Source organism: Coloeus monedula (assembly GCF_965178545.1).
Source record: "Coloeus monedula genome assembly, chromosome: 27".
NCBI classification, from domain to species: domain Eukaryota; kingdom Metazoa; phylum Chordata; class Aves; order Passeriformes; family Corvidae; genus Coloeus; species Coloeus monedula.
This window is the reverse complement of record NC_138807.1, coordinates 2,303,768-2,329,895: the sequence shown is the minus strand read 5'-3', so window position 1 is coordinate 2,329,895 and position 26,128 is coordinate 2,303,768. Positions and strand designations below refer to the sequence as shown.

Below are 26,128 nucleotides of genomic sequence, written 5' to 3'. Positions count from 1 at the left end.
AGTTCAGCAGATGTCCCATCAACAGCTGTGATGGAAATGGCTCTTCTAGGATTAAATATCTGCCACAGAGTGGTACTGGGGTGTGACACCACAATATGGTGATTTCCATATTCCCACCTGGAGTGTTGTGTCAAATTCTAGGGCCCCCACACAAGAAAGACATGGACCTGTGGGAATGTGTCCAGAGGAGGCCATGGAGCTGCTCTGGAGCCCCTCTGCTCTGGAGCCAGGCTGGGAGAGCTGGGGGTGCTCACCTGGAGAGGAGAAGGCTCCAGGGAGAGCTCCGAGCCCCTTGCAGGGCCTAAAGGGGCTCCAGGAGAGCTGCAGAGGGACTGGGGCCAAGGCCTGGAGGGACAGGACACAGGGAATGGCTTCCCACTGCCAGAGGGCAGGGCTGGATGGGATCTTGGGCAGGAATTGTTCCCTGGGAGGGTGGGCAGGCCCTGGCACAGGGTGCCCAGAGCAGCTGGGGCTGCCCCTGGATCCCTGGCAGTGCCCAAGGCCAGGCTGGACATTGGGGCTTGGAGCAGCCTGGGACAGTGGGAGGTGTCCCGCCCGTGGCAGGGGTGGAATGAGATGGGCTTTAAGGTCCCTTCCAACACAAACTATTCTGGGATTCTGTGATAACTTTGGAAAAACATTTTGGGTAATAAATTCAGCCATGTGCTAAAGGGAGTCAACTCACCTTCACTGTCCAAGCCCATTTATTCCAGGGATAATGGTCTCCTTCCAGGCAGGAACTGGGGAAAGCAGACACCAGCACTGCCAGGGGCCAGCACGAGGCTCTCTGCACTGTGGAAAGGCCACAAAAATGACCTCAGTGCTTGGGAGATGGGACTTTGTCCACACTCTGCTCTCCAATCCCGTTGTTAGAAGGTGGGAGTAAGAGCAGCACCTTTGGGCAAAGTTGATGGGGCGTCTCTGAGAGTACAAAGCACAACGAGCCACTCACACCCATCCCCAGCACAGAGGATGAGCCTCATCCATCAACGTGCTGTTCTTTTACAGAGAGAACAACATGCAGTGGGAGACTTTGGAGGAAAATAGAGCTTTTGCCATTTCCCTCTGCCAGATAACTCTGGTTACCTAGGAACAGACACTTCTCCAATGCGGCCAGTTCTCCTCATCAAGCACAGGATGAGCATTTATTGTCTTGTGATTAGGAGAAAAACACAAAACAAAACCCAGAGCTCCACGGGTGACATGAAACATTGCACACAGACACGCCACGTGACGCCCGACCACACCAGGAGCCAGGGCCGGGTTAATGGTGTTAAGAACTCTTAGAAATCTATTGTAAACATTTAAAAACATACAGAGGAGTCCAAAAAAAAAAAAAAAATTAAGCCATGGCTGTTCAGGCAGCGTGTTGGGTCAACTTTCTGGAATTACGGTTTCTGTCATTGAAGAGGAGGGAGGGGGGTGAGATGGCAGATCCCACCTGGGGGTGCATTGAGCTCCACAGGGATCTCAGGCAGTGCAGGCTAACGGGGGGTGGTTTTGGTGTCCAGCTCCAACCATTCCGCTGGGCAGGCTCCCAGGCACCTCCTCCCCTTGCATCAAGCATTTCCAGTGTGACTGAGGGTGGGTGCTTCAACACAGCCCCCATATTCTCCAAGGGAAAAATCCCAAAGAGAAGGAGGATGTGGAACCCCCAGCAATGCTTCTCCTCTTGGTTCCTTCGAAACCTCCAACTTGACACACTAAAATGGGGCAGGAGTCAAAGGGTTTTGAAGAATTTTGGCAAGAGGCCGAGGATGGCGAGGGGCAGGAGCGAGGGACACGGATGCACCATGTCCTGGCTCCCAAGTGTGGCCAATCCCACCTTCAGCCCCGCTGACCCTCACCCCGTGGTGCATCCATCGTATTTCCAGGGAGTCAACGCCAGGCAGTTCTTTCATCACTCCGATGGCAAGCGACAGAGAACACTTAAAATTACACTTGACACAGGACAAAGGCACCTAAAAGCTTCACAACGCCATCAGGTCGTGTTCTGTTAAGAAGGCTCCAAGAGCTCGTCCTCCCAAGTGCATTGCACACTCTCCAGGAAAAGCCCCTGGTGCTGGGAGCACGTTGGTGTCCCAGAGCCAGTGGAGGGCTGCTCCTGCAGCACGGGGTCAGTGTGGCTGTAAACGCAAATTCGGGGAGGCTCTGCCCTCCCATCCAGGGTTGCTTTTGCTTTGGCCCTGGTAACACAGGGGTCGTGCAGACTCCAGGCTGTGCTTCCCTCATTATTTACAGTGTGGCACAGGACGAGTTAATAGGGAAACAGGGAATTCTGCAGGGGCGAGGGGGAAGCGGGAGCTCTCCTCCGTGAACTGTGATTTCATTAGATAAGGCACATGTAGAGAAAAATTTTCAAAAGATCACTTGCAAATCAATTCCACCTAGCTAGGACCATGTCCCTGTCCCTTTCCAGGAGCCAGTTTTGTTTTCCAGTTGCTCACTGTGAATTTGGAGTGACCCCATCAGCAGCCTGCCAAGGCAGCAGGCTCCGGGTCTGATCCCCAGGGTGCCCAAACCCTCCTGGGTCTCCCAAATGGAGCACTCTGGATCATTGGCCAAAACTTGAGAGCCAAAGACTTGGAACACTCACTCCCTATAAAAAAATTGGGAACTGACCTCCCAGTTGGGACGGGTTTGAAAAAATTCACAGCAGGCTGAGGGGGGGAAGAGGAAACCGCAGCCTTTGCTGCCTGGATTGCTGTAGGACACTGGGAATTGGATGGCTCAGGCACAAAATGGAGATGAATGACAAGGTGGAGGATAATCTCAGGGAAAACAATCCCTCTCAACAGCTTCATCCTCCCTTCAGCTGATCCTTGGAGAAAGGCAGGAATCTCTCTCTCATGGAAGTGCTGCCAGCCACAGCCAACAGCAGCCATGAGGACTAACAAGCTTCCCTTGGTCTCCCAGACCCCACTGTAATGTCTGGAGTTCAACCACACCAGCAGAAGGCAGAATTAAACTATTCATTGTAACAGAAGCATTTCCAAACCACCCTGGGGCCCCAGCACTGAGATCAATCATTATCTTGCATCCGGCTCCTGGCCGGGAACCCGGGAAAAGGGAGTCCCAACAGGACAAGGTGTGTCCGGTGGGGCATTCCTTGGGCCAGCACAAAACCTGGCTGGAAGTTACACAGTGGGGAGATCTCGTGCCGAGTCCCTGTACCAGGGTGAACATCACCAAGGCCCAGTGTCAGCTCTGCACTGGTTTCCACTGGGCTTTGATTCAGGCTTTAGTGAGCAATCCTGAACCTAAGGAGATGAATCTGCACCTTTGGAACGCGTGGATCCGGCGAGAAGTTCTGGCAGCAGGGAAAGCAAGACTTGTAGCATCACAACAGTCTGAGCCAGGCAAATGAGGACTCGTGGGGACTTCACATCCGAGGACTCACCCAGGGCACGCTCTGTTACCTGCAGGGATCCTCCCACGGGGGGTGGGGCTTTCACAAATCACGTCAGTGTCACCAGTACCAAGTAATTGAAGGGCTGCATTTCCCTTAGAGTGAAAAATTCCACATTATTCATCCAGGAGAGTAAACACCAGTTGCTACCAATGCTCTGATTGCATTTGCTGCAGACGGCGTGGTGCTGAGCTGTGCATTCCATGGAAGCTGAGCAGGAGCAGGAGCAGCTGTGGTAGTGTTGCCATCACGGGGAAGCTGAGCCTTTTCCAGGGATGGTCAGGAGAGGATTCCCTCAAGCAAGGGCAGTGAAGGGTTTGTTCTCAGTCTGCAACGAGGCAAATACTGGTGACTCAAGGCAAACAAAAAGCTTTCTGCCACAGCCGTGCAGTGCAGTGGAGGTGGGAAGGGCTGAGAGCACGGACATTCCGCAGGCATCAGGAGACAAGAACCAGAGAGGTCCCCGAGATGAGTGGGGTGCTTGGGGGGAATGCAAATGATCTTTTCCAATAACAAGAATAAAAAGACCAAAAAGGAGAGAATCCAGGCAGTTTGCAGCTGTTGCTGCTTAAGGCCATTGGTTTCCAGAGGGATAGTTGGGCACTGTGGGATACTCTGGCAGGCTGTTCCCAGAAAAATTGCTGTACTGGGCCTCCCTGCTGGGAGGGTTCCTCCATGCGCCGCTGTTCCACTCATCTTGAGCCTTCTGGAAGCTTCCACCAGCCCCTCGGTAGATTTTATGTACCTAAGGGATAAAAGGGAGGAGAGGAGAAGAGTCAGCACCAGAGCCTAGAGCTGTGCCCCTGCAGAGCCACTTGGGAACGGGATCGTGGATTTGTTCCTCTCTCCATGAAGAGCTGGATTTCCGAGGAACAAAAGCACAAAAAATGCAATAATGCAGTGAACAGAGGTGCAGATAGAGAATATCAACCCAACACTTGAACCCATCTCAGCTGCATGCCCAGGATTCAGGATCCCACAGCAAGGCAGCCAGCCCAGGCCAGGGGGTTGAAACCTCTCCAACACAGACACCACTGCTTCCACAGGGCTTCTGTCTTCCCCATCTACCAAAGCTTTCCAGAGACTCCTACTGCAAATCCTTCTTTCTGCAGAGACCCAATTCCCACCCTGCCACCTGGTCCCCACTGCAGATGCTTCACCACTGACCATCCCAAAGAGCAACAAATCATGGAATCACAGGATTGTTGAGGCTGGAAAAGACCTGCAAGACCACCAAGTGCAACCATCATGCCAGCTCCACCATCATGTTCACCACTAGCCCATGTCCCCAGGGGCTACATCCACTTGCAGGGATGATGATTCCACCACTACCCTGGGCAGCCTGTTCCAATGCTTTACAACCCTTTCTGTGAAAATAAATGCTCCCTAATATCCAATCCAAACCTCCCCACTTCACACAGCCTCAGGTTGCTCCACATGAAGCTTGCTTTGCATGACATAAAGCAACATCACCACACGACACCGTGACAATTTCCAGCCTGAGCTGTCTTGTGCTGTCTGGATTTGTCCTCCAGAAACTCTGAGAAACATCAGCTGACTGCACTGTGAAACCTTTCAAAGCAGTGATGCCTTGTGGTGGCTGCTGAGCTGCCTCTTTGCATTATTGTTATACACAGCAGGGATACTCCAAGTCAGAGAGATCTGAAGAATCCCAGAATGGTTTGGGTTGGAAGGGACCTTAAAACTCCTCTCATTCCAGCCCCTGCCATGGGCAGGGACACCTTCCACTAGAAGAACCTACCCTTAAAATGCAGATGAGCATCGCGACCGCTGACATCGTGAACATGATGGCAGGGAAGAGCATGAACACAGCAGCTGCCACGCTGGTGCTGAAGAAGGTGATGGCTGCCAACCATCCACTGGAAGAAACAGAAAAAGAGATACAATATCATAATAATCTGCTTTTCAAAGTGTCCTTGTTATCAGAAAAACTGTTTACTTGCTTATAAGGCCCTGGCACAGGGTGCCCAGAGCAGCTGGGGCTGCCCCTGGATCCCTGGAAGTGCCCAAGGCCAGGCTGGACATTGGGGCTTGGAGCAGCCTGGGACAGTGGAAGGTGTCCCTGCCCATGGCAGGGGATGGGATGGAATGGGCTTTAACATCCCTTCCAACCCAAACCATTCTCTGTTTCTGTGATTCGTAACCCAGAAATTACAAGGCAGCTTTGAAGCTCTTGAAAATGAAACAAACAATGACGACAATTGACAGAATTCAATGCAGGTGTTTCCCCAAGATCTTAACTCTCACTTGCCAGCATCCCTCACTAAGCCAGTCTCAGAGCTTTAAGGGACAGCCAGCTGCATGGAGTTTGGGAAGAGAAGATATATTCCCAAGGTGCTTTTGGCTGTGCATCTAGAGACCAGAGCTGGGATCAGGGAACACCAGGGTCCTGTGATTTACACTCCATCTCCATTCCTTTGCTGGCAAAAACCAGGTGAGGCATCAGCATTTCTGAAAACAGAGTGTTATATGGAGTGCTAGGACTTTCCATTACTTGTAGTTTCAGCAGGAATTGCTCTCAAGTCTCTAAATTCAGGAAGCTAAAATGCCAAACAATTATAACACAACCAGGGACAGACACTAACAAGCTCCCATTTATTACAGGAGAACTCTCACAGTACTTCTCATAGGCCAACAGTGAGTCACACACTCTGCTCACCGTGTGCTGCCAACCAGCTCTGAGGGCAAAGCTGAGCCTGACATGGGCTGGTTAAATGGTAAAAGAAATGGACACTGAGGGAAGAGCCTACAAAGAGCAACCAGGTGAAGATCACAGAGTGGTTTGGGTTGGAAGGGAGACCTTAAAGCCCAGCCAGACCACATGGGCAGGGACACCTTCCACTAGACCAGGTTGCTCCAAGTCCCATCCAGCTTGGCCTTGATTTCTGCCAACACAGCAATGAAACCTGAATCGTGCACCCCAAGAGCAGATACAGCTGTGCCACTGGGGAAATCAGAAAGCTTCTTCCTCTCCACCCTGTACAGACTCCCATCAGCCTCTCCAAGTCCTTGGCAACGGCCACAGCTCAGAGCTCCCGGGCCTGCTGGGACATTCCTGCTTACCACGCTCCCCATCCGGAGAAGCCGATTGCCTGCAGGACCGTGAGCAGGAACTGCGCCCCAAAGATGAAGAAAAAGGCCATGAAATTAAAGGAACTGTCCGACCTGTGGAGGAAGAGAGGAGGTCAGGGGGGCACTGGCGCCTTGTGCTGCTTCACACCCATGTGTGACCCCACCACCACATTCAAACCCTCCACAGTGGGGACTCCAGAGGGATCCCTCCACAGCTGTGTGCTGGGAGGCTTCTTCCCCTTCCCTGGCAGTGAGAGCACACAGCTCCATGACTCAGCAGCACAGACTGTCTCCCAATAACCTGGCTCCTGCAGTTGCTCTCCCCGAGGAATTACACGTATGAGGACACAGAAGGAGAGGTGGAGGGACACGAGTCTCCCACACAGAGAGTCTGAATCATTCTCTGACCAAACGTCAGCCCAGCCTGATACCTGCCCAGCTCAGCCCCTGGCAAGGGGCACACAGGGGCCTGACACTGCCAGGTAGAGCTTGTCCATACACTAGAAGTGATCATTGAGCATGAGAATTCCAGCTGGGAAGGTCTCAGTGTCTGCTTGCCATCATGTTCCCACATCTGTGGTAAATAATCCAGCTCTGGGACATCATAGGAGGGAAAGCAGCCATGAGAGAGCTGGGTGGTACCCTGAAAGCAGAGACACACTTCTCTTCCCATCTCTGCAGGCTCCCCATCCTCAGGATGTACAGGTGAGGTCCTTGAGTTTATGCAGGTACAATAATTAGGTACAAAATGGCCCCAAGCAAGATGCTGAGCAGGGACATTCACAGTCTCTGTCATGGGTGCACTGGGGGCCCAGCACTGCCCTGCCCAAGTTTGGGCTCTACCACAATGCATCTTCATCCCATCAAACCAGCCACATCAGGCACATTCAAAGTTCCTCAAACTATCATTTTTACTGATACAAATGATTCCCATACTCTAAGGAACTCAAAGGGCCAATGATTTATCTACAAAAAACACTTCAGGTGCTTATGAGGGAGTTTGGTGCAAAAGGGAGTTAACAAAAGAGCTCCAACCACTGCCAGCTCCTGCTTAAGCCCTGAAAGTATTTAAATGCTTATTATTTTAATTATTTTTATTATGCTAATGGTTGGTAGTATTATAATTCTAGCCCCTGATGCCTAGGGAGGAGATGAGGGAGGTGAGGCACATGGAGAAGCCTCCAGCCAGGCCCACGCTCCTCAGAGCTGCCCGTGTTGGTCTGGGTGTCTGTCAGCTCCCAAATGGTGGTTGTGCAAGATTTGTCATCCTTGAGTATCCTCACAATCCCACCCTTCAAACACCACCTCAGAGTACAGCAACATGAAAGAAACACTTTAGGCAGGGCCTGCTGACATTGGTGCCTGTCAGAATCCAATTAACAAGGATTAGGCTCGAGGCTGAGCCTTCAAACAGACTCTTGCAACTCCGACCTGAAGGGGCTGGAGGAGTCTTCATTTGAAAGGATCTGCAGGAATTAGTGAGGATACAGAGAAAAGGTGATTTCTCATCCAGCTTTCTGGTGCAGATTTGCTACAGCTTTGCCCTAGCGCCAAAGCTCTGCAGCTAATTTAATTTGGGATGCAGCGGGATGATGAAGGTTCTAGGGAAGCATCCTCGCAGGACAGGGTGCCAGCACTGAAGGGTGGCCCCCTCCAGGACAAGTGGGTCTGATTTTGCCTCTGGAATCACCACTTGTGATCCCAACAGTGCTGCCCCTCCGTGGTGATTTCCACGCCTCTTCCCAACTGCTGTCCCAGGGGATGATCCCTGAGCTCCCCTCTCTGTCCCTGGGGTTGAGTCTTTATTTAACTGCAAGTCTGTGCACAGAGTAACCTCGGGGACCTCTCAGCATTCACTTGCATAAACACATCCAAACAACGTTCAAGGAATAATGAGAAACGGCCCTTGTGGAGCCCGAGGGAGGTCAGCAGGGAGGAGTAATTTTTCCCAGACTTTAGAATGGAAATTCCTCTTTGAACAGAGCTCCAGCACTTGGAGGCCCTGGGGCTTCTGAGCTCAGGATGGGGACAAACTCTGGCTCCAGAGGGCAAGAGTTCAGAGCTGGGATTTTCATGTCCTTTAGAACTTTGAGACAAATCCAACCCTCCTGTTTCCAGCAGAAATGACCCTCCCCTGTACTCCATGATGCCACTGGTGTTTTATCAGTACCTGCCCAGTGCTGTGGGCATACAAAGCATCAATTCAGAAGCGCATTTAAACAATTTATCGTGTACTAAACAGACAGGACCCACCTGCCACCTCCCACTTCCATCAGCTGCTTCTGCTGTTACCCAAACCAGCTCATCACTGGGTCTGGTGAATAATCAAAATCCAGAGTATCCTACCAAGAGGAGCTTCACCTTCAGAGGGCAAAGCCCTGACTGGTGTGTGGGGTGTGGTGGTGGCACTGGGCAGGTCCCTCCTTTCCCTGTGTCAGGCTGGGAACTGCTCAGGACCCTCCCAGCTCTGCCAGGCTTTACACATTAATGTCTGAGTGATGCCTCGTGGTCCACAGCAAATGCAAATGATTATTAATTAAAGCAAAAATGTAGGATGGTTTTAAATATTTGTGGAGTTTCAGAAGGACTGACTCCAGGGAACTGCTTTTATCTAAAAAGCTAAGCAGACAAGCTCTCAAGTAGCCAGAGACAGAAATCAGAAGAGTTCTCAAAAACTAATAACTTAATAGTCTTCCATCAAAATAAGCCTCAATGAAGCTTTACCAAATTAGCACCTATTGCACTGAGATGAGGGTGCTGCTAAGTTTATTTAAGTAAAACATGAATTTAACCCCCCTAGAAGTGGCAAACTGCTCACCTCCAATCTTACGTGACCCTCAGTCCCGTATCTAGTGTTTAAAAGTAGCCACATTCTTCTTCATTTCAAAAGTAAACAAGACATTCAGACTTCAAGTGCTGAACCTTCATCCCAGTCAGAGAGATCTCCCCAGCAGCACCGCCCAGTAACAACTGGGGAAGCTTCCAGAGGAAACTGGACCAGAAGTACCTCCTGGGCTCCTACTCACCGAAAGGCTTTGTAGGCAGGTCGGAACCAGCAGACATAGCCACAGGGGCTGAAGAGGATCAGCCAGAGGATGGCCAGGCCAAAGTTGACCCCGTAGCCTCCCCCGATCCACCAGGCCAGGCAGGCGATGAGGTTCACGGCCAGTGTGATGCAGTAAACTGGGGAGAGGGCAGAGGAGAGAACGTGGGGTGGGGCAGTTTCAGGACTCCATGAGAAAAGGAAACAAAAGATAATGGCTGGAGCTGGGTCAGGGCTGGCCATGGAGCTCAGGGAAAGGTTCTTCCCCCCGAGGCTGCTGGGCACTGCCCAGGCTCCCCAGGGAATGGGCCCGGCCCCGAGGCTGCCAGAGCTGCAGGAGCGTTTGGACAGCGCTCTCAGGGATGCCCAGGCTGGGGTTGTTGGGGTGTCTGTGCAGGGCCAGGGGCTGCACTGATGGTCCTTGTGGGTCCCTGCTAACTCAGGATGTTCCAGGACTCTATGAAGCCCCCAGGATTCCAATGGGAAAGGTCCCTGGGGCAGCAATGCAGCTGCTCCAAGCGAGTTGCAGATTCCTGTGTGACCCTGGAGCTGGGAGCACAGGAACATCCAGCTCCAGAGGGATCCTGCAGCAGAGGGATGAGGGAACTCTTTTACAACCTGTCAAAGGATGGAGAGCTTGGGTAGCAACTGATGTGACCAACACACGACTCAAGCCAGTGTTATTATGAATTATGAGCAAGGTCTAAGCTCCATTTGTAGCAAAACCCTTTGTGAGAGGACGGGGGGGTAACCCTGCCCCTGCCTCTGAAAGACTCTGCGCTTGCTGGGGCTGCCTCAGGAGCTATCTCAGAGCCAGCTCAGTGCCTTGCAGGCTCTCTCTCCACTTCCCTGGGCCTCTGAGGAAGCCTGGATACCAGCTTGAGGGCTTGAAGCGCTGCCTTGAGCAAGGGGATAAACAAACTCCAATCAGGCTGAGAATATGGGACCACAGGGGTGGCTTAGAGGCCTTTTCACATTCCTGTTCCTGTCACTTGGATAAAAAGGAACAGTTGACAAAGGCCCCCAGAGCACAGCAGTGCTGCAGTAAGTAGTAGTGCGTGAAGGGATGCTGCTCCCCCATTTTTCTGGAGCTCACATCCCTGGAAAGGGGGTTCAGCCACAAGCCAGGGCTCCCTGCACCTGTCCCTGCATCCCCCCAGGCACTGCCAAGGTCAAAGAGGCCAATTTACAAGCTCCTATTTTGGAAAACTGGTGGTGACTCTTCAAACCCTTTGTGGTAACCTGTATCAACAAGCACAGAGAAAGGAGACAGTGGGAGGTCCAAACACCAAAGACCCTCCAGCACAGCCTGGTGATGAGCTCATGGGAACACTCTGGACCTTGGCCTCAGTTATTCAGGCAAAATTAAATCCCTGAATTTCTCTTCACCTGTGCCAAGCGTCCTGCCCATTCCCTGCTTCACCCCCTGCCATGGCTCTGCAGCTCATCTGCACATCACTGCCTTGGTCCTTCTGACTCTTCCCTCTCCTCCTGGGCACTGACTCACCTGCCTTCACACAGCCTGGGAGTCCTAAACAAATGCAAGGTTTTATGGTCACAAAATTATATTGACAACGCAGGAGAATGAAACCTACACCCAGCTGCTACTTCTGTCTTACACCAAGAGTAAAATAAAACACTGGTTTACTGCAAAGAAAATGTCTTCTGAGTAGCCAACAAGGTTTAACACACAATGGTTTGGATGTGTCTTAATGTTGGGGGGGAAGAAGGAATAGTAGTTATTTAAATTAATTAATTTTAGGTACTTAAACTAACAGTTTGTAGATTCCCCATTCCTAGCAGTGTCCAAGACCAGGTTGGAGCACCCTGGGATAGTGGAAGGTGTCCCTGCCCATGGCAGGGGGTGGCACTGGATGAGCTTTCAGGTCCCTCCAACCCAAACCGTTCTGGGATTCCATGAATCTGATATTTCATTTATACACCAATTAGCTGTACTTCTCCAAATATTCATTTTCAGAGGGTATTTATTCTCCAGAAGTTACTTAATTAAAAAAAAACCCAAACAAAACAATGCCAAGCCAAGAGCATCTACAAAGTTTTAAGGAACTTTTGGCTCTCCCTGTGCCTCAGGTCAGAGTTTGTTCTCCAGCAGTGGGAGCTCTGGTACAGCCTTCCCCAAACCTCCCTCCACCTTAATCCAGTGCTCACATCCAATTAAAGTAATGAGCAATCACCCTTCCAGCAACGACTTGTGCATTTCTACTTTTCAAAACCGGCCTTTTCTTGTTTACCTCCTTCCCTCTACGTGTCTCTCTCGAACCCATGCCAAAAAATCAGGGAGACCCCAAAAGGAAGCGCGCTGCAGATGGAAATGTGAAACTCCTGGTGCAGATGGCAGCTCTCCTGGCCATGCCCAAATCCCTGGCTCTCCTCCAGCCTGCCATTAACTCGACTGAGGGACTCTTTGTTTTGCGAGAGGGGAGGACAAAGGCGGCTTTACAGCTTCGACATCGCACCAGTGAGTCTGGAGGGACAGGCAGCTTCTTCAGGCAAGAAAATTACAGAGCTCATTGCAGCAGCTCCACATAACCAAAGAACAATGGAGCCATGGATTATGCCATTATTTATGCACACAAATCTCTCTCCTACACACATCCCGTGCATCTGGAATAAAAGCCACGCCACCAAATGCAGAGCTGGCAGAAAACAAGCTTTCCTTCAGTGAGAAGGGTAAAGAGGATGACAAGCATTTGGGGAAAAAACGATAAGCAAGGCAAAAAGATTCTTAATCTTCCAAAGCATTCCCTGTGGTTTCCTAGGCCTGCCACACCGATTTCATTCCTTGGAGAAGAATGGTCAATTTTCATTCCTGGTTTCTGAATGGCTGAGGCAAACAGGAGCCCAGGGCCAGGAGCTCTGTTCACACAGAGTATCAGCACATCACCAGCCATGACAGAGGATCAGCTCCCAACTCCAGCACGATGGGGAGTGTTTGGGGGCTGTGGATAGCTAAGGAAGAGCCAGCAGGCAGCTAGAAGACACTGCTTTCATTGGGAAGCAAAATCAGGGGATAAAGGGGAATTTTAGCCTTCCTAGAGCGAGGTGGGGAGCCAGGTAGCAGCAAATGGGCCACATTTATTTTGTCTAAAATTCTCCTATTCCTCTTACCTTAGGGGAACTGGGAATTTCCTTGAGGTAGCTATTTTTGGGAGTTAAACAGGGCTTACAAAAAGGCTGGAGAGGGAATTTGGACAAGGGATGGAGGGACAGGACAAGAGGGAATAGCTTCCAGGGCCAGAGGGCAGGGCTGGATGGGAGATTGGGCAGGAATTGTTCCCTGGGAGGGAGGGCAGGCCCTGGCACAGGGTGCCCAGAGCAGCTGGGGCTGCCCCTGGATCCCTGGCAGTGCCCAAGGCCAGGCTGGACATTGGGGCTTGGAGCAGCCTGGGACAGTGGGAGGTGTCCCTGCCCGTGGCAGGGGGTGGAATCAGATGATCCTTCAGGTCCCCTCCCACCCAAGCCAGTCTGGGATTCTATGATCATTTGACATTAATAAAGGTATCAAGCATGCTCTGCTTTTTCCCTCTTCAGATTTACTAACAGACTTTGCCAGCACTGACACCCTCCTTTCTCCAAGATCCTTCAAGGATTCAAGGCACAGTTTAAAATTCAGGCATAAAGTAATATCAGAGTATTCTAAGGGGGATCATTGCTCCTCACCAACTAATTGCAGCCAAAACTTTAAAGCACATAAATCATTGAGATCTATGGGGTTTTACTACACAAATACGGGGTTTTACTACACAAATTTTTCCAGCACAAGTTTTTTTATTCAACTTACAGATCCACACATGATAGATTCTCTTCACCAGAAACTGGTAATCGATGGGAATTTCATCAGCAAAATTCTGGTAGAAACACGGTTTCAAAGGGATGAACTTGGGGAGCGGTGGGAAGTTATTCACCTTTTCTGGAACACAGAACACAGATTTCAGCTGGGAGCAGAAATATGTCAGATCCTCCACACCTTCCCAACAGTGCTGCATGTTCATGCTCTCCCTGGACCACAAATATTTTGGTTTTCTTCCTCAGCAGTCGACAGGACATTTATTTTACTACACACAAGGCTGAGAGAGGGGAATAGGAACAAGCTAACAAACATCACGTGGATTCAACACCTTTACACATCAGTGTGAGGTTGTGTGAAAGGTGCTGCAAGGAAAAAAAACCTTAAAATAAGCTCCAGGATGAGTTTCCTCAGGAAGGGGGAGGTGTCAGCAACATCTGGGGGAAACAGCTGCACAGAGGTGATAAGTTACAGCCCTTCAGAAATGCACAGCAAGAGGAAAGAAAGGCTGGTCAGTGTCCAGACAAGCAGAGCTACCTTCAGCCACCAGCTCTGAGCAGGCAGGAGCATGTCCTGGCCATGGGTCAGGCCTTGGGACATGCAGTAGCCTGGGACAATAAGGAAGGGTGGCTGAAGGCATCCCCAAACTGGAATTCTGTACCCAGGTACCATCCAGTTCAGGGAAGTAAGTCAGATGCTGGGAAGGAATTCCTGGCTGTGAGGGTGGGCAGGCCCTGGCACAGGGTGCCCAGAGCAGCTGGGGCTGCCCCTGGATCCCTGGCAGTGCCCAAGGCCAGGCTGGACACTGGGGCTGGGAGCAGCCTGGCACAGTGGGAGGTGTCCCTGCCATGGCAGGGGATGGAACTGGATGGGCTTCAAGGTCCCTTTTAACCCAAATCATTTTGGGATTCCATGGTTTTATGTCAGGGATGATCTTGTTTTGAAAGCACACATGATTTTTAATGGAAAAATGGTACATTCAAGTTTTTCCTTCAAGGTTAAGCCCTAGGGGGGGAAAAAAAAAAAGCAAAGAAAAAAAGCAAAAGCTTTGCATTCAGAGACAATAAATCAGCAAATGCTGCCAAAAGCTTTATGGTGAAGAAAACCCTACCTTGGGAAGAATTTCTGTTTTAAAACCAAGTAATTAAATGCCTGAATCCTCTGCTGCTGTCAGCTCCCAGATTTGTCTGTGTGTGCCTGGATGTGTGTTCCTACATGTTTGGGAATGTTTGCTCTTGCCTTCCAGAGCTGATTAAAGTTTGATTCCAGGGCATTGTGACTAATTGTCTCTAGCCTCCTTCAGCCCCAGTAAACAGAATTAAAAACAACCAGAGGAAGAGATGAAGAATGTCCTGGGAAAACCTCCAAATGGCACAGGAGATGAGAGGAAATGTCTGAACAAGAACTGTCAGCACAAGAGTTTCCCTTCTCTTCCCATTATCTCCGGCTGAGGAGACATTTTGCAGGAGCAGCTCCTCAGCTCCGTTTGAAGGTTGGCAGGGAAGAGCCTAGAGCTGCAGCCAGGCTTTAGGAAGGAAAAAGGCTTTCCCTCATGCATATTTTCACACAGAAAATATGGTGAGAACGCCCACTGGGAATACATCAGAAGTAGCTATGGAATAATGACTGAAGTCACCAGCCCAATTTGACTTCTCCTGATAAAAACAAACATCAAGCCTTCTGCCCCTCCTCACAAATCTCCCTTAAACCCATTTTACATTCATTCAGATGCCCTCCAAACTGCTTTGAGTTACTGGTTAACACCACTGCTGACTCCATCCCATGGAGAGCTGATGGCCCACAGATGCTTTCAAAGTCCACAGGAATTTGGACTCCTTTGCATTAATTTTTTGTTTGCTGAAAGCACCTAATGGGATTTCTCCTGCACAGTGTGTCCCTGCAGCCTAGAAAGGGATTTAACAACGCTGGATCAAGGGAAAGGGGGGGACACAGCTTTTAAAGCTGAAGGGACAGCTCTCTAGGGAAGCCAGTAAGACCAAGATTAATCAAACAGTAAAAGCAGATTCTCTAACCATTTTTTTTTTCTGAGGGATGAGGAAACTTTTGCTCTGTTCCTCTCCAACAGCTGAAGCTGCAGATTGTTCCTCTGGTTCTGCTCTCTCCCATTTTCTGTCATGGAGAGCAAAGCTGCTGCCAGCTCCCAGTGCAGAGCTCCCACATGGTGGGGCCAAAACCAACCAGCCACTGCAGTTTGTCGTTTTTCAAGCTCATAAAATGGTCCAAACACCCCCACGATTGTTTGCCAGGTACACAGGACTGGGGATTACACCTCTGCTGCTGCCCACCTCCTCCCATCCAGAGACCCTGCAGTTCCCAGCTGTTCTGGGTTACTTCTGACATCAGACAAAATAAATTACATGAAAATATCCCCTTTAATGTCTGCAGAGCTTGGAGTGCTACAGTTCTCCCATCAAGGCTGGGACCAACCCATCAGATCAGCAAATGCACCCCATGCCTTCAAAAACCAAACTGCATCACCCATGAGCAGCAGCTGGAGGCAAATTCCAGACTTCCTCTTACTTCAAAAAAAGTTGGAATTTTGTTCCTAAGTAAAATTCAGATGGATTAATGTCAACAGCACAGCCAGGAACACCATGGAAAGCCTCTGGAAAGAAGGACTTATTCTCCTGTACTTTTTTCTGAATAAATTCCACCCTCATAAAACTTTCAAGTGAGTCACACCTGAGCCTTTATCACTTGGGCAGAAACCTCAGGAGACAGATCAGGACACAGCAGGAAAAGTGAATGTGAGCAAGGCAAGAGAAGTAGCTGAAGAGCTTTAGGGATCACCAAGGTCTCGGGAAGGGACACAGGTCACATTCCTGACACGTTACAGCCACCACAGCATCATGAACAGCACTCTCTGAAACCACTCTCTCTCCTTGCTGGATCTGAGGTGCTCTTACCTGCCATGTCTAATACTTGTGTTCCCTCGTGAGGTTTCAGACAGAGCAACGGATCTGTTGGAGAAAAAAAATCAGGTCAGCACATGTCACTAACCAGCCCCCAGAGAACCTCCTGGAACTGGGAATGTTCCCAGTGTGTGACAAACAAGAGCTTGGGCTTCCCACTACAAACTACTCGTGTCCAGTCACCCAAAGGAGGAAGGCTGGAGCCTCACAGAAAGGATCCTGATTTCTCCTTGGGCAGAGGAAGCTCTGGCAGCACCTCATTCAGCCACTTGGAAGGTTTGTGTTGTCCAGCAACAAACAAATGTGCCCCTGGCACTCCCTGGCAAAGGCTGAGGATGCTCAGGGAGCCCCTGCCAGAACACCTGCAGCTTCCAGGGGCAGCCACACAGGTCAGGGTGGGACCCAGCAGAGCTCATACATTGGAAGAGAAATGTGTAGAGCTCACCAGACTTAATGCCTCATTTAGGTGTTGAGATGATTTGTTGGCTCCTGGCTCTCTGTGGTGCTTCCCAACTCCTGGAACAAACAGATAATCCCTGTTAGCTGGGCACTAAACTCCTGCTTAACAAAAAAATAATCAGCTGGAACCAAACCCAACACCCCTCATTATTTTAGAAATTCTGCACAAATGCAGATTCATTCTTCCTGTTACCACCACTGAGCGTGGCTGTAACTCTGGCAGAAGCAAATCCTCGGAACTTTACCCAGCATCAGCTGTGTTGCTGATTTTGGCAGAGCTGATCCCACAGATGAAATACACAGAGAAGTCTTTGCTGAGCTTTAATTCCACCCCTCCTTCCTTAAGGACAAAAACACCATGTATCCCTGTGTCCCTACCTGCAAATCCCAGAATGGAAACACAGAACACACAAACCAGCCCTGCAAACCAGCCCTGTGGAGTCTGACAGAAATGAAGGCAGTCTAGACTAAAAACTGCCCCTAAGAACAGCCGACAGCAGCCGCAGCAGCGGGGTCCGAACAGCCACACTGTATCCAAATCCCTCCGGATTTACAGCAGCTGCTTCCCCTTTGCTGCACCTCCGTGCTCTCCTCCCGTGTGCCCCGGGTAAGGTCTGGAGGCTGCACGGTTCTGCACTGGCACAGTTGTTTTGTTGGGCTGCTTTGCTTTTCATTTGAGCTACTCTAACCCAGCCCGTGGAGACAACAGCACCCGGGACTGGACAAGCAGCCTGTTCTCCCTCTGCAGAGATGCACAAGCTTAAATAAGTCTGCACAGAGGAGAACATACCACTTTCCTGGGCCGGCCTCTAGGGAAGCCACAGAGTGTGGACAGGAGGTTCTGTCCCCTGGGAGCTGCTCAGGGATCCATCCCTGCCACAGCTGAGGCCTCCGGGCTGTCCCACAACACCGGCACTGCCCCGTGCCTGACAGAGTTTGTAACCGATGGTTTGGAAATGGGAGCCTTTAGCTTTGCATTTTTCAAATGTGTGAATAGAAAATAAAGGATGAAGACAGTTAAGAACACCATTAAAACTTCACCCCACCCTTCTGCAGCTGCTCCCGGCTGAGATCCGTGAATTTTGGGGGGAGAACAAATGGCCCATGAACAGCAGCTACACTAAAGCGCTAAGAGAGAGGAATCTTTTACTGAAAAATGAGCCAGTGAATAAGGTCCTTCTTCAGAAGAGGATTATTTAGCTGCTGCACTTCAGTGTTGGTGTCCTACAGCTGCAGAGAGGAGTCAATCCACTGGAAAAGGGATCAGGAAGAAAGACTGAGGGGGACATTCCTGGCTTGACAGAGTTTTCCTGCAATGGCCAAACAATGGTTTTCCTGTTCCCTCCTCTCAAGGAGACCTGTGGTGCTGTTGAAAGGCTTTAACTCAAATAAATAAATAAAACCCCCAGACAAAGCAGCATTCTGGTGAGGTACCCCCTTCTCCTTTCACCCAGCTGTTGTTATCCACCTGCTCCTTTCCTAACAAACTCCAGCCACACTTCGGTGCTTTGAAGACAGAGCACATGAAATTGGGATTTTCTTGTGTGGGGCCAGGGCTCGGACTTGATGATTCTTGTGGGTCCTTTCCAACTCAGGAGATTCCAGGATTCTCACACAATGAAGCTACAACAGAAACTTCTGGATACTGCCCTCTTCAGCCACCTTGCTTCCATGAGTAATCTCACAGAAGTTCCTGGGACAATGACTAATTTCCCTACAGAAAGATGTGGTTTGGATCCATAAAGCAGCGTTAAGAACCCTTCTCTCAGCAAGGACAGGCACACAAGGCCATGTTCTACACTGAGTAATCAGTTCCTGAGATGTGTTCACTTTCCCAGCTCCTGGTAAAAGGGAGCTTCTTCCCAAGAATTTCTTCCCAATATCCAATCTAACCCTACCCTCTGTCAGTTTGAAGCCATTCCCCCTTGCCTTGTCACTACACCCTCTTATAAACAGTCCCTCTCCAGTATGTAAATCAGATCTCTATTCACCTGGACATTTTCAGTTTAACTGGGAATAGGTAAAACCCAGCACCCTGTACCCACTGCAGATTTTCTTCGTCTATAACCCACTACTTGTGGAGGGAGGAAAATCCCACACACGCTAAGGAACCTCCGGTGTGATCTTCCTTTTTCCACTGTGTTCATCTGTGGTCAATGAGTAACTCTGAAGTTCACAGTCCCACGCACATGACTCAGGAGTCCACTGGAGACAGTCGGAGCTTTTCTTCACCAGGATCTCGCAGACAAAATGCCCTGTGTCAGTTCAAGGGACACCACTTCCCTCTCAAACCAAGACACGAACACAAGCAGTGCTGTTTTTCTAGGCAGACAACACCACCATTCCTTTGAATGTGACTGCAGTGTGAGATGCTGCACCATCTCACATTAGGGAAAATGTGAAGGAATATCTGTGGGAATCTGCTTTGAGGCACATTTTGGGAACCACAGAATCCTGGAATATCCTGAGCTGGATCCCACAGGGATCCTGAATCCAGCCCCTGGCCCTGCACAGACACCCCAACAACCCCAGCCTGGGCATCCCTGAGAGCGCTGTCCAAACGCTCCTGCAGCTCTGGCAGCCTCGGGGCCGGGCCCATTCCCTGGGGAGCCTGGGCAGTGCCCAGCAGCCTCGGGGGGAAGAACCTTTCCCTGAGCTCCATGCCCAGCCCTGACCCAGCTCCAGCCGTTCCCTGGGCTCCTGTCCCTGTCCCAGAGCAGAGCTCAGCCCCTGCCCCTCCGCCTCCCCTCGGGAGGAGCTGCAGCCCCCAGGAGCCTCCCCTCAGTCTCCTCTGCTGCAGCTGAACGAGCCAAGTGCCCTCAGCCGCTCCTCAGACCTTCCCCAGCTCCGTGTCCCTCCTTTGGACACTCTCCAACAGCTTTGGACCCTTCTGATCTTGTGGTGCCCAGAGTGCCCCCAGCACTGGAGGTGAGGCTGCCCCAGTGCAGAGCAGAGCGGGACAATCCCTCCCTGGCCTGGTGCCCCCCAGGACACGGTGGCCCTTTGGGCTGCCAGGACACACCGGGGACTCAGATCCAACTTGGACCAACCAGGACCCCCAGGTCCCTTCCCACGGCGCTGCTCTCCAGCCTCTGATTCCCAGTCTGTCCCTGCATCCAGGGCTGCCCCACCCCAGGGCAGGATCCAGAACTTGCCCTTGTCTCATGCCACAGGGTTGGGGGCTGCTCAGCCCCGGCGTTTGGCAGAGACTCTCTGTGGGGCCTCTCTGCCTTCCACGGGGTCAGCAGCTCCTCCCAATTTAGTATCATCAGCAATTACTGAGTATCCCTTGCATTCCTGCTACTGCATACGCTACTCCTCAGTCCCCTTCTTTATTCTGCCCATATCAAATAGTTCAAAAAGTTTGTTATTTCTCCCTACTGTTCTCTCCAGAACCAGAGAAAGGTGGCAGAGAATAAGCAAAGGCCATGCCAAAAGAGGAGCAGTGACAGGGCAGTGGGAGAGCTGCACTCATTCCTGCTTTGCCATAAACCCACCAAGTGACCTGGGGCACGTCCCCATGACCAGATTCACAGGACACTGGCTTCTCTTGTGCCCTGCAGATCCCAGCCAATCTCAGAAGAGCCCAATATCCCAAGTCTGCCATCCAACAAACCCCCCAGTTTCTGTACTGCTTTTTTATTTTCATTCTGATTTGATGACTCTGCTCCCAGGGAACAAGTGACAGGACAAGAGGAGATGGCCTCAAGTTGTGCCAGGGGAGGTTCAGGTTGGACATCAGGAGGAATTTCTCCATGGAAGGAGTGGTCAGGCTTTGGAAGGGGCTGCCCAGGGAGGTCTGGAGTCCCCATCCCTGGAGTGTCCCAGTGCCCTGGACATGGCACTCAGTGCTCTGGGCTGGTGGGGATCTGTCACAGGATGGACTTGATGACCTTGGAAGCCTTTTCCAACTTTAAGGACTCTGTGATTCTGCGATGCAGTGAGGCCAAGAGCTTCCACACAATCCTGTACTCCGGGGTTTCATCCAGAGCACTCTGCCAAGAGCAAGCAGAGGGGCAGGATCCCAGAACAGAGCAGAACTGTCCACACTCCCTCATTAACAGGGATTTAACGATGGGAACACAAGCAGAATGAGGAACCTGGGCACAACACACATCTCCTGACGGTGGTTCAAGCTGATCCTTTGGGGAGGACCATCAGACTACCAGGCTTTCAGAACTCACCCTGAGCCAGCAGACCCCAGACCTTTCAGAAGAGCCTAAAACAAACGAGACCCTGCAGGGATCCAGGAGATCTGGATTTGAAATCACCCGGCTCGGCAGGGAATCAACACAGCCTCCGGAGCTCCCACACAAGCAAACGCCTTTCTCATGATCTCTCCAGCTGAATTTAAAGAGAAAAGTGGTGGCTCTGCACTGGTTTCAAGACAAAAGGCTGGGTTTGAGCCTCTTTCAGATGCCCAGTTCTTACCAGGAACTTCTCAGAGAGCCCAAGGCTGCAGCAGCCACTCCAAAACAATCAACTCAGCATTATAAACCCAGAGCTGACACATCTTGGGTTTGGTGGTGTTTCCTCTCCCTGACGCACCACAAGCCCTCACAGGGTGGGACACTGTCCCTGCAGTGACACAACCAGCCAAAAAATAACTCCAAAAGCCACCCAGCACAACCAGGGAGAACGGGGAAACTGTGTGTGTGTATGGCAGCAGTGCCCTGAGAAAAGGAGCAAGGAACAGTGAAGTTACAAGGGTTACACCCCTCCCACGTCATTCCAAGATCAGCTCCGAATTCCTGGCTATACTGGGGGTTCTGCTGCCCCATCTCCCCCCATCCTGGAGCTGGGGAGACAGCAGAATTGGAAGCAATTCCCTTCAGGGCTCCCCCAGCCTGTTTACAGCCCTGCTGCCGCAGCAGGTGGGCAGGAGCCTTAATTTGGCTATGCAAAACCCACAGCAGACAAATATTCATTTTGGTACAACCACATCCAGGAGTGAAGCGTGGCTGCTCAGGAACAGAAACTCAGAAGGCTCAAGAAGACAGAAAGCACAGAAACACCCGTGCTTAGGACACAAGCCTGTTCCACCCCTTGCCACCTGCTCAGACTGGCCTCACACAGAAGAATTGGATTGCAGACAGCAGCAAAAATATTAATTAGCCCAGAATAACACTGAAATGCAGATAAATCAATCCACCTATTGGTTAATTTCTAACCCATTGCTCTCTTCATCGCAGGTTCCACAAAGGAGTTTCTTGAGAGAGTTACAGAACACCGGGACCAGAAATGAGAAGGGGAAATTAGAAGGGGAAATAAAACTACAACATCCAGGTGCTGTCTATCGAGGGCAACACACACATCTCCGGTACCCAAAGCACGCACATCAGAGAGGTTCACCCTCACAGCTGCTGGAGAATCCCTGTCACGAACCTCCCCAGCGGGAGCGGGGCCCCCGGGCTATGTCACCCTGTCCCCCCTACATCCCCACGAGCGCCGCCAGCCGTGTCCCAGCCGTGTCCCAGCCGGGAAGGAGCCGCGGGAGGCAAATTCCCGAGCGCCCCCGGGGGTGGGGGTCTCACCCACCGCGGCACTCGGGACACGGCCCGGCCCGGCTCCTCCCGCCCGCTGCCCCCGATAGCGGCTCCCACCGGGGCCGCCCCCGATCCCTCTCCCGCCCGGGCTGTCCCCGATTCCTCCCCACACACGGCCCGTCCCCCCAGACCTGTCCCCGATACCTCCCCAAGCACAGCCTCCCCCATCGCCCCCTCCCCGGGCACCCCCCGTTACACCCCCGGGCTGAGGGAGTGTCACCGCTCCCCCCCCGCCCCCGCTACACCACGAGCCCCCGACACCACCCGCGACCCCTCCCGACGCCCAGCTCCGCCCCCGCTCCCGGCTCCCCCGTCCCTCCTCCGAGGCCCACTGCTCCCCCTCACGTCCCCAGACTCCCAGCTCCCGCTCCCCCGGCACTCCCCCGCCGCCTCCCCGACCCTCAGCTCCCCCTCCCGGCCCCCAGTTCCACCTCCCCCACCCCGCTCCCCCTTCCCGACCCCCGTTTTCCCCATCCCTCCTCCCAGGCCGCCCCCGGCCCGCCCGGTGCCCCCGGCCCGATCCCCCCGCGCCCACCTCAGCGAGCGCCCGGTCCCACTCCTCCCGGGCCGCCGCGGGGCGCGCTGGGAAACAGAGTCCCGCCAATAGCCGCCGCCGCTGCGCGTCCTCCTCCGTGGACTACAACTCCCAGCGTGCTCCGCGGCGCACCCCCCGCCGCTGTCATGTGAAGGGCAGGGCGAAGGGGAGGGGCGGTGGCGCGGAACGGCGGCCGGGAGGGACAGAATTGTCCGACGTAGGGACCGACCCCGCCCGGAGGCTCCGCCGGGGGGAACCGGGAGATGCTCCAGGGGCTGGAACATCGCTCCCATGGGAAAAGGCTGCGAGAGCTGCCCGGTCTGGGGAGGAGAAGGCTGCGGGGAGACCTTAGAGCCTTTCCAGTGTCTGAAGGGGATCCAAGAGAGCTGCAGAGGGACTTTCGGCGAGGGTTTGGGATGACAGGACACAGGGAATGGCTTCCCAGTGCCAGAGGGCAGGGCTGGATGGGATCTTGGGAAGGAATTGCTCCCTGGGAGGGTGGGCAGGCCCTGGCACAGGGTGCCCAGAGCAGCTGGGGCTGCCCCTGGATCCCTGGCAGTGCCCAAGGCCAGGCTGGACACTGGGGCTGGCAGCAGCCTGGGACAGTGGGAGGTGTCCCTGCCCATGGCAGGGGTGGCACTGGATGGGCTTTGAGGTCCCTTTTAACCCAAACTAGTCTGGGGTTCTGGTACAGCTCGGTCCCGAGAGCACAGAAAAAATGAACATTTTTCCAATTAAAGACTTTGCTAAAATTTCTTTCTCACTCTTCACTAAGATTTAAAATCACAATTTCCAACATTATTAGCTTGGGGTTTTTCACCTTGTAAAACAGACTTTATTTTTCTTCCTGTAAATTTTGTGCGGTATACATCTATGTACTTACAGAACACACCTCAGTAAAAAGATTTTCATCCATACATTACATTACTTTTTATTTAATGTTACGAAAAATTCAAACAACAGTTAGTAGCAGTTTTGTAGTTAAATAAACACTTCTCCCTCCCCTGCCCTCCCTTCCTAAGCGGACTGGTCTGAAACAGGAAATTTTATTTAGTTTATTTATTTTTTCTGGTCCCTTCCAACCTGAACACTTTTGTTTGGTTCTAGAGCTCCTTACATTCTTATTTTCACCACATTAGACTCCTTAATGTCAGTAGGGATCCCCCTCCAAGGTCTCAGCTCTGCAAATCCTGTTAATTTGGGTGTATAAAACCCCAACTCGGCTTTAAAAGGCATTTCCAAGCGCTGGGGCCGTGGTTTCTGTCACTCCCAGCCCCAGGGAGTGTCAGGCTCATCCCTCTCAGCTGACCAAATGCTGAGACCTCTCTCTGTAAAACTTTCCCTACCATTTCCCCAAACCCCACCAGGTTTCCCTGGAATCCAGCTCCCGGGGCTCACTGGTTGCGTTCAGCCCCTGCTCTGGGTGGGCTGCCCAGTTTTGCCGGGGATTGTCCCCAAAGCGGGCACGGGCAGTGCCACTGGCTCCAGGATTTTCCAGCTGGGCGGGTGTTTTTTTTGGGAAGGAAAGGTCAGGTCTGCTGTTCCCATCCACGCGGATCATCGGCACGCCGGGAATATTTTGGGTGTGAACCAGCAGAGGTCACTCGGCCCCAGTAAATCCAGTGCTGCTGGACCAGTAAGAGCGGGAGCGCTGCTGGGGGACAGCGGGGCACGGACCCGGGGAGGGGACACCGCCCGGGCCACCCCCAAACTCCTGTCCCCTGGGATAACCACAGGGCTCCCGTCCCACCACAGCCCACCTTGACCCCGGACTTCAGCTGTGAAAACTCCTTGACAATTCCCAGCTTCTCCCTTGGAGCCATTTTTTCCCGAACATTTTTTTGCTTAAGGAGCAGCTCTTCACAAGGAATTTTTAAACGGAATTGCCATGCTTTAATTTATTATTTTATTTTTGTGAAATATACCAAAACCCAGGATTTTTTGGGTGAAAAAAGAGGCTTTTTTTTTTTTTTTTTTTAATGAAAGCCAAAATGTCAGCGTGCAGCAATCCAAGGGTGGCACCCCCAGCTCTGGTGGTCCCAGTGGGACACAGCGGTTCCCTGGACACCCCAGCTCCGCTCCCTCCATCCCCAAAGTGGGTGATGGCCTTTCCCAACATCTCCACAGGCTGGGCCCTGTTTCAGGCTGTTCGCAGCTCTTGGTAGCAGCCAGGATTTCTCCTGAACTCCGTATGGGTGGGAAGGTGGAGGAGGAGCCGTGCCGTCCCCCAGGAATGGCCGAGGGCAGCAATGGGAACTGCGACTGAGTGACCCTGACTGATCCAAGGATCCCTTTTCATGATTCCCCTCTGCTCCACAGCTCCCGGACAGCCCAGCTGTGCTGCTGAGGGACACAGCCCTGGGCTTGCCCAGGCAGCAGGGAATGGGCACCTGGTGAGATTTGTGGGGGAAGCAGAAAGAAACGAGGATGAGATTTGCACATTTCACATCCAGTGATCCCTGTCTGCACCCAGAGCAGAGATTCAAAGAATCCTGGAATATCCTGAGCTGGAAGGGACCCTCAGGGATGATCAGTGCAGCCCCTGGCCCTGCACAGACACCCCAACAACCCCAGCCTGGGCATCCCTGAGAGCGCTGTCCAAACGCTCCTGCAGCTCTGGCAGCCTCGGGGCCGGGCCCATTCCCTGGGGAGCCTGGGCAGTGCCCAGCAGCCTCGGGGGGAAGAACCTTTCCCTGAGCTCCATGGCCAGCCCTGACCCAGCTCCAGCCGTTCCCTGGGCTCCTGTCCCTGGCGTTGCATCCTTGTTAAATCCAGGACGTAAATCCATGTATAATGCCCTGCTATATCAGGGGTATTTGTTCCTTCCTGGGGCTGGGAACTGTTTGAAAATGAATCCCAAATGCTCCTCGGCTGTCCCTGATTCCTTCCCACAGATGCACCATCCCTCCAGACCTGTCCCAAATCTCCTGCCTCAAAATGTGTCCCCGGTACTGCCAGGTGCTGTCCCTGTCCCTCAGCTCAGGGGTGCTTAAACAGAATTCCCAGATGAAGGACTTTCCCAGACCTCTGCTATTCCTTGGAGTGCCCAGGCTGGAGCATGCAGAGGGGCTGGGAAGTGATTCCAAAGGCTCCAAACCAAACACACACCCACAGGGCACAAATCCAGCCTCCTCCTGGCTCCCTTTGTTGTGTTCCTGGCATTAAGTGAAGCAAGAACATCTCCCAGAGTCTGAAATCTCCCCTTATGTCCCAATCCTGCACAGGATGGATGGGATATTGGGAAGGAATTGTTCCCTGGGAGGGTGGGCAGGCCCTGGCACAGGGTGCCCAGAGCAGCTGGG

The 26,128-nt window shown here is 52.2% G+C and overlaps 1 protein-coding gene across 2 annotated transcripts; it reads right to left on the bottom strand.

Moving 5' to 3' along the window:
- Positions 1 to 730: 730 nt before the first annotated feature.
- SCAMP4 (secretory carrier membrane protein 4) lies at positions 731 to 22,866 on the bottom strand. Of its 2 annotated transcripts, XR_014227108.1 has the most exons (9): positions 22,827 to 22,866; positions 16,732 to 16,802; positions 16,281 to 16,334; positions 13,348 to 13,476; positions 9,529 to 9,685; positions 6,494 to 6,595; positions 5,172 to 5,289; positions 3,281 to 4,154; positions 731 to 792 (listed from the first exon to the last, which is right to left on the bottom strand). XR_014227108.1 is itself a non-coding variant. In XM_082297756.1 (8 exons), the coding sequence occupies exons 3-8, from the start codon at positions 16,285 to 16,287 to the stop codon at positions 3,978 to 3,980; spliced, it is 690 nt and encodes a 229-aa protein (XP_082153882.1). In that variant the 5' UTR covers positions 16,288 to 16,334; positions 16,732 to 16,802; positions 22,827 to 22,866; the 3' UTR covers positions 1,113 to 3,977. The 2 variants fall into 2 exon arrangements, 1 of the variants encoding a protein (XP_082153882.1); XM_082297756.1 differs by lacking the exon at positions 731 to 792 and having other exon boundaries at positions 1,113 to 4,154.
- Positions 22,867 to 26,128: the final 3,262 nt, after the last annotated feature.

Coding starts and splice junctions, on each gene's coding strand:
- SCAMP4 (XM_082297756.1), bottom strand. Junction 6,596..9,528: donor CCTGCCTACAAAGCCTTTCG/GTGAGTAGGAGC, acceptor CTTCCTCCACAG/GTCGGACAGTTCCTTTAATT. Junction 4,155..5,171: donor TGCTCATCTGCATTTTAAGG/GTAGGTTCTTCT, acceptor TTTATCCCTTAG/GTACATAAAATCTACCGAGG.